Source organism: Aythya ferina (assembly GCF_964211825.1).
Source record: "Aythya ferina genome assembly, chromosome: 7".
Lineage (NCBI taxonomy): Eukaryota > Metazoa > Chordata > Aves > Anseriformes > Anatidae > Aythya > Aythya ferina.
In genome coordinates this window covers 36,459,808-36,469,826 of record NC_140302.1, presented here as the reverse complement: position 1 = coordinate 36,469,826, position 10,019 = coordinate 36,459,808, and the positions used below count along the sequence as shown (strand labels likewise).

Below are 10,019 nucleotides of genomic sequence, written 5' to 3'. Positions count from 1 at the left end.
CGGCGGGTAAGTCGTGTATTAAAGCGCGCCCAGCACACACACACTCCTCCGCCGGTCCCCTCCTCAATAAACACTGCCCTTCGCGCGGGGCAAAGCTCTCCCCGGCCCAATTAGCCGCCAAAGGTAAGCGCCCGTCCGCGGGTCCCGCTCCCGAGGCCTCCCTGGCTGCGCGCCCCTGCGCGGGGGGACGGGGGGGGAGCGGCGGGGGCGGCGGGGCGCCCGCTTACCTGGCACGGGCTGCGCGCCCCCGCGGCCGGCTGCGCGCCCCTGCGCGCCCCTGCGCGCCTCCGGCCCGGCCGCGGCGCCGCTCGCTCCCGGCTGCGCCGCGGCCGCTTGCGCGCAGGTTGCGCGGCTCTGCGCGGCTCTGCGCGGGGTCTCGGCGGCGCGCCCGAGCCTCCGGGGCTTTTTCCCCCGCCGAGCACAAAAGCGGAGAAGCCGGGCGCTGCCGGAGCCGCCCCGCCGAGGTGCCCGCGCTAAAACACAGGAAGCAATTAAAACTCCTCCTTTCGGATTAACAACCCAAAATTGATCGGTCTGTCAGGAGCGCCGCTGATTTATGAAAGGTGCTTATTTCCTCGCGATGGAGAATTTTATGTTCTCTAGGTGAAACCGAGTTCACCCAGCTCCGGAGTAGATTGATGTTTTAATAAAAATAAATAAAGGGAAAAAGCTAGCCTGGTCTTTGGGGACATCAACTCTCAAATCGCGGCGTTGGACTAACAAATCAAACCGCGTTATCTTTGCGTTTCCCGGCGTTTAATCGAACGTCTAAAAATTGCGGGCGGCGCCGCGCCCTTGATTAGCGGCGAAGTTTGAAGGCGCTGCCGAAAAGTTGGCGCAGCAGCCGGCCGGGGAGCGCCGAGAGCCGGGGCCGGCGGGCGGGGAGCGTCCTGTAGATGGCACACCGTCCCCACGCTAGAGCCACGGCCGCCTCCTCTGCGCCGAGAGGGGGAAGCCGGCGAGAGGGAGAGGCGGCGAGCTCGGCACTTGTTGTTCGCCCGCAGCAGGGCGCGGTGCGGCGCGCAGCGCTCGGGGACGCCGCCGGCACCCGGCCCCGGGGCGCGGAGCTCGGCGGCCGCGGGGTGCGGGAGGGTTGCGGGAGGGGTTGCGGGGCTGCGGGGCGCTGCGGGGGCCGGGGGGGAGATGCTGGAGCCGCATCGGCCCCGCGGGGACCCGGCCGGGCCGAGGCGGCGGGGCCGGGCAGCAGCCGGGCGCCCGGCACGTTTGTCTTTGCCATGTAAATTTCAGCGGGACAAATTGCTTATTAATAGTCTAGGAGAGAAGGCAGTTTCTTTCTTTCTTCTTTTCTTTCTCTGTTTTTATTTCTGCATGGCCCCCAGCTATGCTCTGGGCAGCCTCACCGCCCAGCAGTTTTCCCTTCATTTCAATATCCTAAAGAAAATGCAAATCACCGCGCTGTGGCCTTTTTAAAAAGTTAAATTAGCAACAGCTTTAAGTGACTCCATTAGCATGGAAAACATACAAACGTTTAATGTGGGAATCGCTTCCTTTCCCAGCGCCGCTCGCCCGGCTCCGCGCACCGAGCGCGGCTGCGGCCAGCGGGGCGCCCGGCTCCGGAGGCGAGGAGGAGCAGCGGGGGCGCGGAGCTCCCCGAGGACCTGGGACCGGCCGCGGCTGCGGAGCGGCCCTCGGGGCGAGGAGGGCTTCACCGGCCCGCAGCCGCCCGCGGGGAGACGGCCGGCGGCGGGGCATGCGGCGGGGACGTTTCCCCGGTGCGCGGTGCCGGTGCCCGGTGTCCCCGCTTGTCCCCGGCCGTGCGGCGGCCCCGTGGGTGCCGGGTGGGTGTTGCCGGCTGCCCGCAGAGCCCCCCAAAGTTTGGCCCGGCCGGCGGTCGCCCCGCAGCATGGCCCGGCCGCGGGGCTCCCGTCGCCTCCCGGGACCGGGGCGCGTCCTGCGGGGCCGGAGCCCCGACCCCAGCCCCGGCCCCGACCCCGGCCCCGACCCCAATCCCGGCCCCGGGCCGCGCCGTGCGGTGGCATCCGGAGCTCCCGAATCCCCGCAGGGCAGAGCGTCGGGGAGAGCAAGCCCCGAGCAGGAAAGAGTTAAGGTTTATATTATTCAGTAGAGGTCTTGTTAGGATGTAATCTGCATTTTCTAACTACTGCGTAATAAAAAGTGAGAAGTTTTGAGACACCTTTCTTGATTATACCTTTGGCGATACTTTAGGTTTTACATTTAATTTGCATTTTGTTCTTAGTGAATATTGAAGTCTTGAGTGGAGGATTGAATTTTATTAGGACATCTGGACTGACAATATCAAATCAGACACCAACGTCCCAAAGCATGCTAAAATTTCAGAGTTAATTAGAACGAAGTGTGTTTAATTAAAGCCAATTATAATATCTGAAATTATCTGATCGATCCTTGTTTGTTCAGTCGGACTCACTTCGGATTGTGCCGGCGGCGCGGCAGGACCCGGCCGGCCGCAGCTCCCCGCGGCCCCGCTCCGCACCCGCTCCGCACCCCGCGCTGCGCCCGGAGCGGGGCCGGCCGGGGGGGCCTGGCCGCGGGCGGGCACGGCCGAAGTTGGAGCGGTTTTGGTTGAGGGACAAATTCCCGGTTTAACAACGGCGGGGGCGCGGAGGGGGAAAACGCGCCCGGAGCCGCGCGGGGCCGGGCTGGGTAACGCACCGCGGCCCGACGGGGGCCCTGCGCTGCGCCCCCTCCCCGCGCAGCCCGGCCCCGGGGCGCGCAGGGCTGCGGGAAGGGCGCAGGAGAGGCGCCGAGGGGCTGCGGGGCTGCCCCGAGGCCTGCGCGGCTCCTGCGCGGCTCCTGCGCGGCCCCTGCGCGCCAGCCCCCTGCGGCCTCGGGGCTGGGACGGGGGGACCGATGCGCCCCGCCGGGGGCTGCGCGGGGTGCGGAGCGGGGTACCCGGCCTCCCCTCGGGAGGCTGCGCATCCCGGCCTCGAGAGCGGAGGCCCACCCGACGGCCTCCCCGGGGCGCGCAGCCCGGAGCCCGGCCGGGCCCCGCTGGGGGGGACCCGGGGGGCTGCGGGGCGCGCACCCGGGGCAGGACCGAAACCGGCCCACGCCGGGGAACCCGCAGCGGGAGGCCGGCGGGGGAGGCAGGGCGGAGAGAGGTCCCAGCCCGGCGGGGAGGCTGCGCGGGTGCGGGCCGCTGCGCGGGGCCTCCCAGCCTCCTTCCCACCTGCCTCCGCCTCGACGCTTTGCCCCCGGAGGGCGCTGGGGACCCGTCGGGGAGGGGGGTCCCGGCGTGCCCAGGGCACCGGGCACAGCGGGGCCGCGCAGGGAGCGCGCAGCGGGGACGGGGGAGCCCCCTGCGCTGCGCCCCCGCGGTGCCTGCGCCTCGCCCCTCGCATCGTGGCCGGGAGGTGCCCGTCCGGCGGCGGAGCCGAGTTACCTGGGCATCCGCCGCTCTGCCGAAAATACCCGAAAAACGCGAATTTATCACTGCTCTGGAGCGCAGGAAACAAGAGTTAGCGGAGATTTGTTTCGCTTAAATCGGGCATAAATTACACCTCCTGGAACCGAGCACGTTAATGATGAAGGCGCCTTCGAACAATAAAACTGAAATACGCGCGCCGCAAGTGCACACCGGGCCGGCGGGGCCCCCCCGGCCCTCGGGGCCGCCCCCGGCCCGCCGCACCGAGAGCGGCCCGGCCCGGCCCAGCCCTGCCCAGGGGTGCGGAGCGGTGCGGGGAGGTGCGGGGAGGTGCGGGGAGCCCCCGCGGGCCGGGCGGCAGCGCCCTGCCAGGGAAGGCCGGGCTCCAAGTTGCGTGATTTAAACCATCGAAACGCGGCGTTTTCTTTCAGGGGGAAAAATGTGAAATGATTAAGATAATAGTCCCGAGAGGATTGTCCCGAGGAGGGAAAAAAAAAAAATAATAATAATAAAGTTTAGGAGAATCCTATAACAGCTGTGGAAATGAGGCTATCAATTTTAATCTGCGCGATCCATGTACAGTGTGTGATTATGTGTTATTATGCCGTGCGGTGCGGGAGGAGGCAGGGATGCGAGGCGTGATTTATCGCGGCCGTGCGGGGCTCTCCCTCCCTCCCCTCCCGGGCCGCGGCAGGCGGTGCCCGGCAGCGCCGGGGCGCCCGGGGCGCGGAGGCCGGGGAGCGGCGGCTCTCGGCGGGGCTGCGCCGGGGGACAGCTGGGCTGCGGCCATCTGACCGGCTCCGCCGTGACATCTGGGAGCCCACTGGTGTGTGGCACGCGAATCGCTTGATGTCGCTATTTAAATGCAAATTTGCGGGGGGATCACTGAAGCCTCACCCCGTAAATTCACACAAAAGGGAGACTTGGCGCGGCGCGCCGGAGGAGGAGGAGGAGGAGGAGGAGGAGAGGAGGAGGAGGAGAGGAGGAGGAGGAGAGGAGGAGGAGGAGGGCCGCGGAGCCGGGAGGGCTCGGGCCGCCCCCGGCAGCCGCTCACACCCCCTGCCCGCCCGGCGCCGGGCCGCGACCGGGGCCCCGCTGCCCGCCGCCTGCTCCGCGCAAGGTGCTCGGGGCGAGGCCGGCCTCCCCCGGCCCCCCGGCCTCCCCTCCCCAGCCTCCCCGGCCTCCGCTCCGCTTCGCCTTGCCGCAAAACTGCCGGGGAGGTCCCGGGTCGGAGGGGCGGCCCCGGGCCGGGCCCCGCCGCCGTTGGGGCTGCGGGAGGCAGCGGCGGGGCCCGGCCTCCCCTCGGCGGCCTCCCCCCGTGCCTCGCCGGGCAGGGGAGAACTTGAGCCGGTGCGGACTGGGGAGGCTGCTCCCAACAATGCCCGCCTGGAGACGGTGCGGGGCGAGCACGGAGCCATCCCGAGCGAGTTTCTTCTTCTTCCTGCGCGGAGCTCGCAGCCAGCCGTGGAGTGACACACACACACACACACAAAAAAAAAAAAAAAAAAGGAAAAAAAAAAAAAAAAAAGATAAAGTTGGTGAATGATAAAGACCGTATTTTCCACGCTTTGGGTGCAGGACCAGATGATCTAGAAAATGAGCTGAAATAGATTCAGCCTCAGAGCCTGTTGTGAAGAGCAGCTGATTCCCCTATTTCTGGCCAGATGGCTTCTGAACACAGATTTGCATTCATTTTCGCTTAATATCGTCCAAAATAGTGGGGCAGCTGCATTTGTTGTCAAAAAGGTTTAAAACTCCCTTTCTTTCTGGGGCAGGATCGTTACCTTATGTGATGGGCTTATGGAACTTTTTTTTTTTCCCTCTTTAGTCAACAGTATCAGATTTAAAAGGATTTGTTTTAAAACCTCCTAATTTGGTAATCAGATTTAAATCGCCTCGGCGCGTGTAATCTGAATTAAAGCTACTGTAAATGATTTTAGGCATTACGCTTTCGTTAGCGCGGGGAAGGAACAACTTCGGCTTTGTTCGGTGCGTTTTAGGAAATGTGTCACAGCCAGAGCGGGGCCGGCCGCTTTCGCCTCGTTTTTTGGGAGCGCTCGTTCCCCGCAGCGGGGCAGCGGCGGCCGCGGCCCCCGGGCGCAGCCCCCGAGCGGCGGGGCTGGAAGCGCCCCGGCACCGCTCCCGGTGCGAACTTCGCTTGGCTCCGTCCCTCCGCCGTGCCCCTGTCGCGTCCTGGGTAATCTGCTCGCCTGCAACTCCAAAGCTCCGGGCTGATTATGAATCCGGGAATTTTCTTTTAATTTCTCATGAATAGTTTCCATACACTTTGATTTAAGGTTATTAACATTCTATAGACAGTGGCATCTTTAATATGTGGCGATCGCTTCTAAAGACTAATCTCATTACCCTCAAATAGTCATAAAATATGATTTTATTATACTTACGTATTTAATTAGACGGCCAGCAATGTAATGGATTTTGAGATCGGGTAGAGCAACAGCTTTGATAATTCACTTATCTTTGGCAATAGTCATTAACCCCCAACACCAGCAAAATAGATTGCTTTCTAACACATCTTTTTTTCTCGCCCCTTGGAGAAAGGATCGGGGGTCTCCTGATAACACAAATCGGACTTCGATTTTCACCGATTAATTAAAATATTAACGTACGGACCCTGGCAATTCCAAATAAAAAGAAAAAAAAAAAAAAAGGGTAAAAAAAAAAAAAAAAAAAAAGGGAAGTCCTGACCCGGACCGGGTGGAAAAAGCTCGCCACCCAGGGCGGTGCTGGGCTGCGGCCGCCGGGCATATACACACTTATATACACACATACACACTCATATATACACACATATACACACACACACGCGTGTCCGTGCACACGGGGCCGTGGGCAGGAGCCAGAGGGGAGGCTCGGGGCATGGCCGGCCGCGGCGTGGACGCGTGTGTGTGTGTGTGTGCGTGCATTTCTGTGTGTATATATGTGTGTATATATATATGTATGTGTGTGTGTGTGTCTGTGTGTGTGTGCTACTGTGTGTGCACGTGTGTGCACACCTCTGTGTGTGCACCTTCGCATTTCCGTGCAACTCTGCGTGTGCATCTGCGTGCATCTGTGTGCGTGCGCGCATCTGTGCGTGCACATCTGTGTGCGTGTGCCCAGCTGTGCGCGTGGCTGTGCGCGTGTGCCCAGCTGTGCACGCGTGTCCCCCCCGTGCACGCGTGTCCCCCACCCCACTCTCTGGGCGGCTGTCCAGCTGCGGGCGACCCCCGGGGGCCGCTCCGCGCCCCGACCCCGCGCCCCCTTTGTCCGCCGCCACCCCGCGGCCCCGTCCCGCTGCCCCCCGACGGGCCGGGCCGGGGCAGGGCAGGGGCCGTCGGGGGGCGGCCCCTCCCGCCGCAGGTGCCTGGGCGCCCCCCGGCGGGGTCCGGCGGCGCCCCCCGGTGCCGAGCCGTGCCGAGCCGTGCCGAGAGCCGTGCTCCGGGGGGGGAACCGGGGATGGATAGATGGACGGATAGATGGATGGATGGATGGATGGACGGATGGACGGACGGGCGGCCGCGCGCGCGCCCCGCTCCCCCCCCGTTGGGGCCGCGCCGTGCCGAGCCGTGCCGAGCCGAGCCGTGCCGTGCCGTGCCGGTCCATATATGGCGCTGGCCCCGCCCCCCGCGTCACGCTGACAGCGCGGCTCCCGCGGCGGGGCCCGGCTCCCGGGAAGGGCGCTCCTGGGGGAGGGAGGGCCGGGCTCCGCGCCGCCGTCCATTCCGCGAGACGCCACGGGCCCGCGCCCCGCTCTCCCGTGCCCGGGAACACCTCCGCGGCGGTCGTTTTTTTGCGTTTATTTGTCTTTTGGAGCGGGAGAAGCCTCGCCAGAAGTGGTCGATTCAGCAGTGTCCCGAAGCCTTTTTTTTTTTTTGACGCCGTTTCTACTAGGATGACACCGCGCTGAGCGCGCCTGCAAACAACAACACAAATATTTATTCTTTCGAAAGAAAAAAAAAAAAAAAAAAAAAAAAAAAAAGCCTCGCAGTGTCGCCGGCCGTAGTTACACTTTTTCTTTCTTTTTTTTTTCCTTTTTTCTTTTTTTTCTTTTTTCCCTTTTTTTTTTTTTTTTTTTTCACCCACCAAGCTGGAACGCCATCCAACTCGCTGCACAGAAGTACTCAGTAAATTGTTTATGTCGTGCCAATACAGGACAGCCTGAAGAAGGAAGCGAGACTCGAACTGGGCTTTTCTCCTGCCGCTCACAGGGAGTAAAGTCATCTCTTGTATTCCAGTCGCCAAGGAGAGGGAGAGCGAGCGAGCGAGCGAGCGAGAAAATCCAGCGGCAACCAACCCGCCCCGCATCTGACATTTCCCTCAGCTTGAACCCCTTTTGGCTCGGAGCTGGTCTCGCCCCAATCTGTTTTAATGTTTGGAATTCAGGAAAATATACCAAGAGGCGGGACGACCATGAAAGAAGAGCCGCTGGGCAGCGGGATGAACCCGGTCCGCTCGTGGATGCATACCGCCGGGGTAGTGGATGCTAACACGGCCGCCCAGAGGTACGTCCCCCCCCGCTCCCCCGGCACGGCCCGGCCCGGCCCGGCCCGGCCCGGCCCCGGCGCTGCTCCGCAGCCGCCCTCGCCCCCGCTCCGCAGCCCCGCGGCCGCCCCTTCCCCGCGCCCCTTCCCCGCCGCCCGGCCGCTCTCACCCGCGCCTTGTCTTGTTTTCTCCCGCAGCGGCGTGGGGCTGGCTCGGGCGCATTTCGAGAAACAGCCGCCTTCCAATCTCAGAAAATCCAATTTTTTCCACTTCGTCTTAGCTCTGTACGACAGGCAGGGGCAGCCAGTGGAGATTGAGAGAACAGCTTTTGTGGACTTTGTGGAGAAAGAGAAAGTAAGTCCGTCTCTCTTCCTTTTCTGTCGTCCCCCCCTCCCTCCCCCCTTACTCGCGCTGTAATTGCCCGGAGATGATTTTCGCTTCGAGTTAAACCCGGCCGGCTCGGACGGGACTCCGGGGGCACCACGTGCGGGCCCCGTTAGCTCGGCCACCGCCCGGCCGCCGGCACCGGCCCCGGACCCGGGGGGCGTGCGGGGACCGGGCCGGGCCGCTGGGCGGGCGGGGATGAGGCTGGAGGTGCGGGGCTCGGGACATCAGCAGCGCCCCGCAAAGGGGCTGCGGGCTCGGGGCTGCCCAGCGCGGTGCTGAGCCGCTGCAGGGCCGAGCGGGATGCTGGGCAGGAGAAGGCGAGCGCTGCTTTTTCGTGCTAAATGTAATTATTTATCGTTGCTTGCAGGAGCCAAACAATGAAAAAACTAACAATGGGATTCATTATAAACTTCAGTTATTGTATAGCAACGGTAAGTCGGCCTTCCCCCCCCCCTCCGCACGGCCGTGTGCCCCCGGGAAAGCGGGGCTCGCTGCTCCGGGGCCTTCCCCGGGACGCGCACGGTGGGCGAGGGAACCGCGGGGCGCACGGCAGGAAAACAAACCGGGGCCGATCGATAAGTCGATGGTACTTCACATGATTAACCGGCCGGCCTTCGAGTGGAAAGTAAAAAAGGGGATCGATCGGCGCTCCGGCAGAACGGCACTTTGCGGGGACTTGGGGCGAATTAGCGGTAATTACCGCGCCGGGGCACGGCGGGCTCCGCGCCCCGGCCCACGCGTGGGGCCCCGTGGGCAGGCTCGGCCCCGGCCCCCTCCCCTTTCTCCTTTTTTTTATTATTTTTTTTAATTTTTAAAATTGTTTTTATTTTTTTACTGGCCGGCTGCGCCCCGCGGGTGGCAGCGGGGTGGCCGGCCCGGCGCTCTCGGGGTGGCTCCGGGGTGGCGAGCGGCTAACGGGGGTCTCTGCTTGCCTGCAGGAGTCCGGACAGAGCAGGACCTCTACGTTCGCCTCATCGACTCCATGACCAAACAGGTGAGAAAGTTTCCTCTCTCCTCGTTGCTCGGGCTCCCCCTGCGCCTCGTCCCCTCGGCCGGGAGCGCCCCGGGAGCGCGGCCACCTGCGCGGGGCGGTCGGGCCGGGGATGCTCCGTGCCGGGGCTGCGGGCAGCGTTTGCATCGTAAAGCAGCGTGTGTAGCATTAATACAACGTCACGAGAACAGGCGTGCGGTCTAATTAATTTAGCGAGGGGTAGAGGAAGGGGAAAGCCTCTTCGAGTTGCTGGGATTTATTTTTCGGCGCACTTTTTTCCCCCTGTAACTTTTTTTTGTTGGCGATGTTTTCCCTCGGTGAGCGAAGGGCAGTCCTCGTGCCAGGCGCTCGGGAGCTGGCCGTGATTAGTCCTTTTCTTTTATAATGCGGTGATCTAGTGACGCGAGACGTTTATTTGGATTTAAAAGTTAAATGTGCTGAGGTGAAAAGTCAGCTTGTTCTCCTCTAGTCCATATTCACCTCTCAGCCCCCCATCTCCATAATTCAAACTCCATGCTCCAGGGGTCACCCAAACCCGTCCATTTCCCTGAGATCAGCTTCTGTTTCTTCCTCAAACCTCTGTCATACCTTGTAAATAACATAATTACAAGCAGTTCCTTATTAAATTATTTAACCTGTCTTGGTCAACTTTTCCGATGATAACTACATGTTATCAGCATTGCACCTCAGCAATTAAAGACAGAAAGCTTCTTGCTGCCTTTGGATTTAATCAACTTTATATTTTATTTTTTTTTTCGGAGAGACATTTCAAGATTTTTTTATTATTATTAT

General features: G+C 62.1%; 1 protein-coding gene across 8 annotated transcripts in view; it reads left to right on the top strand.

The window, feature by feature from the left end:
* The first annotated feature begins 7,213 nt into the window (after positions 1–7,213).
* EBF3 (EBF transcription factor 3) overlaps positions 7,214–10,019 on the top strand; it is a 116,660-nt gene continuing 113,854 nt past the window's right edge. For 2 of the 8 annotated variants that reach the window (XM_084524944.1, XM_084524942.1), the window contains exons 1-4: positions 7,214–7,869; positions 8,047–8,203; positions 8,604–8,667; positions 9,175–9,230. In XM_084524944.1, the coding sequence (XP_084381070.1) occupies positions 7,736–7,869; positions 8,047–8,203; positions 8,604–8,667; positions 9,175–9,230 (411 nt within the window). In that variant the 5' untranslated portion in view covers positions 7,214–7,735. Of the gene's footprint in view, positions 7,870–8,046; positions 8,204–8,386; positions 8,444–8,603; positions 8,668–9,174; positions 9,231–10,019 lie in introns of those variants that run through there. The other 6 variants (XM_084524941.1, XM_084524940.1, XM_084524939.1 and 3 more) reach the window with 4 other exon arrangements.